The 6994-nt window shown below is 47.8% G+C and overlaps 1 protein-coding gene across 10 annotated transcripts in view; it reads right to left on the bottom strand.

Moving 5' to 3' along the window:
• Nucleotides 1–196: 196 nt before the first annotated feature.
• Nucleotides 197–6994, bottom strand: part of LOC105285417 (SLIT-ROBO Rho GTPase-activating protein 1) — a 55513-nt gene continuing 48715 nt past the window's right edge. For 8 of the 10 annotated variants that reach the window (XM_020033624.2, XM_020033625.2, XM_020033627.2 and 5 more), the window contains 2 exons: nt 6689–6983; nt 197–4282 (listed from right to left, as the gene is read on the bottom strand). In XM_020033624.2, the coding sequence (XP_019889183.1) occupies nt 2945–4282; nt 6689–6983 (1633 nt within the window). In that variant the 3' untranslated portion in view covers nt 197–2944. The remainder of the gene's footprint in view (nt 4283–6688; nt 6984–6994) is intronic. The other 2 variants (XM_011349606.3, XM_026974274.1) reach the window with 1 other exon arrangement.

The following is a 6994-nucleotide window of genomic DNA, read 5'->3' as shown; positions in this document are numbered from 1 at the left end:
TGAATATAAAACTACAAAACTACGTTTGTAAGAATTAAGAATGTTTTTCTAAAAAGATATTTCAATGAAATAACAAAATCTCTGGAATTAAGAGACGACAAAGATCATTGAACAAATTGAGATGCAAATCCGTGAATATCGGGGACTGTGTCGGGTGTGGGGACACCAATTAGGTGAATGAATATTGCTCATGGTATTAATATGGTATACAGCCTGTAAGTTCGTTTATTACGATATCCATATGTGTCATTAGCCTTAACGGGAGAGGTTATCGATTAAGCTATTACGCTTCTCTCGGATGATCCACTGATAAGACGTGGCTACGCTAAATCATACGTATTAAATTACGTTACAGATTCGTTTAAAAGTCGATCGTTATCGTCCGGCGCGCGAACGGCGCCGTGTAAAAAAATAACGAAGACGGGGGAGAGTACTATACAAAATACGCAGTCCACGGGGTACAAGGTAAAAGAAAAAAGAAAGAACGACGAGGCAACGCTTAAAATTGAAACTGGAAAGATCGTTACTTCACAGTGAACGAGAGGCGGGCGGGGAGCGGGGAGGGGAGTTGGCGTATTCCTGGCTTTGGTATTTCTTAGTGCGGTGGGTATAGCGCCTGCAATGCTCAGCGAACTTTATATCAACCAGTATTATCGCGTTGGCAATATTATCTTCTCGCCGAATGATATTTGGCCCGATAATCGCTTTTCAACGTCTACTGAAGTAATATTCCAAAGATCGTCGACGTTGATTCCAATGATTTGCTTATCACCTCGGAGCAGACTTCCTCGATCAAAATCGTATTGCAATCATTAAAAAAATTAAATTCCTTTGTAAAATCCGTGTTATATGCTATCATTCATCTAGATTTAAGTGATTTTATCGAAATGCGGAAATTTCGGGCTTCATTATCGTAGATAATATTATATCAAAATTGAAGACGAGCGAATGAAATATCGATCGCGCGATAACACCGAGTGACACGAGGACGATCGCATGATGCGTGCTAAACATTTAGTCGATACACACATAGAGTGAGGGAGTTCATCGCGGAGTTCATCGCGATTCTTCGAATTCATTATCGATCCGCGTGCGAATTCTCTGCCGCGAGTGGACGAATCCTCGCGAATACGCTCATACGGTATACATTTCGCGTGTTTTAATGTACGTGTATACGCTATTGTTAAATCACGAGTACAAGTTCCTTTTTTTTCCTTTTTTCTTTTTCAGTCGATCGATTACGGGGAAAGACGATGCGTGCGAATACGTCGAGGTGTTACAGAGACTGTTTTCTCTTTTCCTTTCTCTTTCTCTCTCTCTTTCTGCTAATATCTCGTTGATACCGGATTCGTAATGAGTAACGGCTCGCGACGCCGTGTCAACCGATAAATATTTGTGTCGTCATTATCGTCGTAGTCATCTAGCTAGATACCTCTTCTTCCGTCTCTCTCTCTCTAAACTCGAATATATCGAACATCGCTGTTTTGGATTAATTAGTACCTATACTTAAGACGGCACGCGGTATACATATGATAACGTACCTTACATTACGATAAACCTACGCGATAAAGTCGCGGGAGACTCGCGGCATCCCGACCCTCGTCTCTCACTCGCTCACTTCCGCTCTGCGACGCGAGAAGCCTGAAAGCCTCGCGTCCAGGTGGAATTGATTGATTGATTGGTTGTCTAATTGGGCGGGAGGTCTGGGGGAGGGGGCAACAGTCTACTTCTTTCATCTCCTTTTCCCTCTCTCTCTTTCCTTTTTAAAAAACTCATACTAACACTCGCTCGCGCATAAAGGAACCATCAACGCGCTCGCCGCGACTCGCGACTCGCGACGACACTCTCGTCAAGAGTAGTAGAGTTAGCAGGAAAATATCCACATTATTGGCATGTATGCGGGCACGCGCTAAAAAATAAATTACATCGTCGTCCAACATTACGAATTCATGTCCTTCGAGATGCTACGTCTCTCTTTCTCTCCCTCCCTCTCTCTCACTCTCTCTCATTTTCATTTTCATTTCTCTCTCACGCTCTCACACTTATCCCTCTCTCTCTCTCTCTTTCACTCTCTCTATCACTCATACATGTACTCGGCTCTCTTACTCTTCTCTTTCTCTCTCGCGCGCTTTCTTTTTCTTATTTTTTTTCTCTTATTCTTATCTTCGCTCGATGACTAGAAACATCGCTTCACGCGGATCATTTGGTAAAAAAATTATGCGAAAATGGAAAACATCTGTAGAAAAAATAAACTCGCCCCCGCGAGGATAGCGCGTTGGTCGTGTACGTGTAATTATTACTAAAGTTTTGCGCGTGCTGCTCTGACCTAAGCATCGTCGTGCGATTATAATACACTGCACGTGGCCGCGCGCTATTCCGCGGCGGCTTACCTTTCTTCTCGGGCACGGTAATTAATACAGTAAAAGTCCTCGCGACTGGGCGGAGTAACTGGTCGATGGGTGGGTGGTCGCGCTTACGTCGCTCTAAATCACGCTACCGTCTCGTAATGGCAAAGTCACGAAAATTCAGAGCGCGCTCGTCCTCGGGATCACAGTCCCCGGCAACGGCCTCGGTCTCCGTCTTATTGTACTCTTCCATCCGCGATTGCAATCATTTCACCGTGCGAAAAGGAACAATTATTGTCGAGTGCATTGTTCGAAAGCGGCGACGAATTCGGGGGAATTACAAGATTGGAAAAGGGAGGGGCTAAGAGGAAATTCTGACGCTTTCAAGACGCCGACATCCACGAGTGATGTACCGATTAAAGTCGCGCGTCCTCGTTTCGGGCTCGAAACTTCGGACTCACGTCGCTTTCATTCACAACTCGTTAAGAGCGAAAGATAGCATTTTGTGTCTCGGCAATCGCCGGGGGCCCCGAGCGCTTCCACCGCTCCGATAAGCGCGCAAGTCAGCTTGACTCGCGCTCGCGGCGACCTATGGCAATCTAATTGGCCTGCTCCGCGCTTTGCGCCTGCTTCTCAATCTTGCGCGCGAGCTCTGGACTCATATGCGGATGCGGGAACGGCAGCACCGGTTTGCGCAGGATCGTCGGCTTGACCTTGACCTGCGGCTTGAACGACGACACCACCTGGCTACCACCGGTCAGATGCATGTCGGCGAACTTGGCAACGATTTTGGGGGTGGAGCGCGGTGGTAGGGGTGACCTGAGTGGCACTCCTCCTGCTCCTCCACCGCCTCCTCCTCCACCGTTACCTCCGCCGTCGCCGCTTCCGCCTCCTCCTCCTCCTCCGCTCCCAGCGTCGGTAGCAGCGATCTGATTCGAACTGGCTGACCGGATGATCTCGTCGTTCTCCGCGTCAACGACGCCGCCCGTTCCGTCATGCTCCGCCGTCTCGATCCGCTTCAACTTGTTACTGCCACCGCCGCCGCCGCCGCCGCTGCCAGCAGTATCCGAGTTTGCCGTCTTTGTGTTCTTTTTCAGGGTACACTGGTTCTGCTTAGCGAAACGCTCGGCGGCAGTGCTCATGTCCGGCGATTCAGGACCGCCGGTCGGCGAAGTGGCGGCTTCCGCGCGCGAGGGTGGCTGCTGCTGCTGCTGCTGTGGCGCCAGCAACGACGATGGCAGTATCATCGTCTCCTCGTCCGAACTGCTCAGACTGCTGGATGAGGCAGACTTCTTGCCGACCGGGTCCTGCGCCGACAACGGCAGGTCCATCACCAGGTCGGGCGTGTGCTTCTGCCGCATCTCGCGGAACTCCTGGGACGCACGCGAGTAAGACGATGACTTCGGCGGCACCGTCGCGTTCACTAGTTGCGTCTGCGAGGTGGCGCGACGCTGCCAAAGCTCGCGATTCGCCGAAAAGTTTGTCGTTTGCCCCTGCTGCGATTCGTCGTCCGGTGTCACGGTGGTCGCTGCCATCGTCATCGTCATCGTCATCGTCGCCGACAGGGAGTTCGCGTGGGACAACTGTAGCTGATGCTGATGCTGCTGCTGCTGCATGATTACGTCCTCACCGACGCTCTGCGACTTCCAATGCTGTTGCTTCCGGCCGGCACCACGTTTCGTCCCGTCCAGCGACGACAACGTCGTTGCCACGCCGTTTCGCTCGATCTGCTCTTCGTTTATGGATTCCTCGTTGCCGCTCCCGCGTTCCTGCTGAGTCGAGTTTGCGCTGCCACCGTCCACGCATTCGACGCTGTCCTCCAACGCGACCTGCAGTACACCGTCGGCGCTGTTCCGATGATGATGCTGCTCCGAATGCTTGTCGTTCTCGGTGGGGGTGGACACCCTGGCCAGCCTCGACGGAGTCGCGGATTCAGCCTGCGAACAGTCACGGGAACAATCGTAGCGAGGCTTGAAGCGCGCGCTAGGGCTAAATGGGTGTGTTGCCTGAGCGAAGTCGACAGATGGGTCTCGTTTACTATTGCGGGGGATATGCAGATACTACGGAGTCGTCTTGATCTATCAGCGATCGTGCGCGCTGTAATGAGATACGAATTATTGTATTGTTGTCTGCATCGAATCACGTTTCGCTTGTCTACGGGAAGTCGCCTTGCTCGCGGATACGACAACTTGAATTGCAAAACAATTATTCCTGATTAATTACTAAAAAATTCTCGATATTTTCAAGATATTGTGCTTAAAAAAATATATTTGTCCAATGATTTAATATTTAAATGACGATAATAAAAAATAGCATTATGCTATTCTTTCTTCTTGTTCTTCTTATAGGAATGATACTTAAATTTAAATAAATTATCTGCATCTAAAATTTAATGTAATTTCAATTGGAATCCGCAATCAGATGATATATAAAATTTTTATTTAAGAGATGACTTTTCTCCTATTAAATTTTCTCATAAAAGGAAAAGCGACAGCAAATTTGCAAAGGAATCTATATTTAAAAGATTATCCGATAACAGTAAGACCCCCCGTATACAATTTTCCATGTAACAAAGTGTAGATAAAAATTGGGGCCAACGAGTGAGGTAAATCGTTCGTGAAAAATTTACAATTGCACGATACAACGATAACGTGTGATATAAATACCGTGTCAAAGGGGGGTGCCGGTCGATTCAGGTACAAATTGGTTTTAAGGTCTCCACCTAATAATTCGTGATTCTCATTTTGACACGATTGATTCAGAGCCGAAAAAGTACAGAATTACGAGACACTTGCAGTCGCTCGCATGCAAATTGACGCAAATAAATAAAAGGGCTAAACAATAAAGGGTAAAATACACACACATATATATAGGATAGTACCATTGAGGATTAAAAACTGCTCGTAAAACTGAGAGATGGACATAAGCGAACAAACGTACCGCCGACGTAGCAATGATGGATTAGTTTTGTCTATCTCTTTTCAATTGTTCCTGGGGGTGGTTAATAGATTGATAATTGCTATTGCAATGGGTGAGATTACTCTCATTACTCACCTCGAAAGCCGAAAGGATATCCGCTGGAGACAAGCAGGCCCCCCCGCGCGAGCGGCATTCCTTTTGGTCTCATCTACAGACCGAACAGAGATTCGCTCTACGGAGAAACCTTAGGAGACTTTCACAGAATCGATGAAAAAAAAAGAAAAAAACAAAGAAAAGACCGAACACACTCTGCCGCTGGAAATCTCAAATCTCGAGGTCCGTGATTAACGACACAACAACGACATAGTAATAATCACACAACGACAGCACTGGCGGCCAGTTTTATCGAACAGTTTTTAGTCCGCGTTTCGCTCTGCGTGCGAATAGCGTGCGGCGCGAAACGGCTTGGCTTTTCTCGCCAACTAAAGGGCCAAGAGGCTAAACGTATATCTGGAAAAACAGCAACCATCCCAACCATTAAAACAGACGTTAACAAAAAAAAAAAAACAGAAAAATATAAAGGATAGAATCGTAAAAAAGGGGTACACTCACACACACATGTACAGTAAAAACGGGTGCAACGGTGGGATGCAGGCGGCGGCAAAGACACAAGAACACAACCAACACAAGGCGAAGACATGCAGCACAACATGAACAATGTGTATATGTATATTTCTATTTTATTTACAGACGTATCGTACAAATGTATAAAGTTTCCTATATAAAGTACTTGCTCTGTTCCAAATTTAAGTTAACTTAAAGTAGCGTCTCTCTCACTGGGAACTGCTCTCTCACGTTTCGTCGTCTTTGTGTGTGTATATATATTGCTACATCGGTCGGTTTGTCCGCAAGAACTCTAAAGCACTCTAAGACTCGCTCGACTTGTCACTACTAATTTCATTCCGAGCTTACATTCGGACGCTGAACCGGGGGTCCCCCCCCCCTCCCGGTTGAGTATTTCTTCGTGGAGAGCGAAAAAGCGTTTCCTCGCGATCGATCGCGTTAATTTACAAGGCGGGACCGGACCACGAGCGGAGTGGACCGATATGCGGGTGCAGTGCGTAGGCAAAAGAGAGAGAGAGACTTTCGTGTTTGCCAATCTACATTGTGCACATCTCAGACGGCGAGTTCCGTAAGTTGCGAGAACGTAATAAATGGAGACGGAAAAAAAATGTGTTGCAGTCCGACAGCCATGCACCTGAGTGTGCGGTTTGAAGGATACGAGACGATGAGACCTGCTCGTACGGTGGTGCGTCGCGCATAGCGGACATAGGTATAACGAAACAGAAAGCCAAAGACGAACACGGGGAGAAGAAAATCGAGCACGGATTAATGGTCAACTACTAAACGGTGGTTTCCAATACCTCTCGACTGATGATCGGCTGCGCCGACGAGATGCAGGGCACATTCGTCACCACGGACGCGATAATACCGCTGGCGTTACTATTGTCCGTTATAATGTTCGTGGTGGCGGACGACGATATATCAGAGGCTGCGCCGGACGACCAGGTGCTGGGATTCGCCGACGGGCCCATCAGTGGCGAGTTGTTGCTCGACAGCACGCTATCTGCCGAGCTTGATGCTCTTCTGCGCATGGATTCCTCGCTGGACGATTTCAAGAGCTCTTTCTCACGCTCCTCATCTCTAACAAAGTGACAACTGCATCAGTA

The sequence above is a fragment of the Ooceraea biroi genome, chromosome 12, assembly GCF_003672135.1.
Source record: "Ooceraea biroi isolate clonal line C1 chromosome 12, Obir_v5.4, whole genome shotgun sequence".
Classification (NCBI taxonomy): Eukaryota; Metazoa; Arthropoda; class Insecta; order Hymenoptera; family Formicidae; genus Ooceraea; species Ooceraea biroi.
Note: the sequence above shows the minus strand (reverse complement) of the source record. Positions and strands in the feature narration are given on the sequence as shown.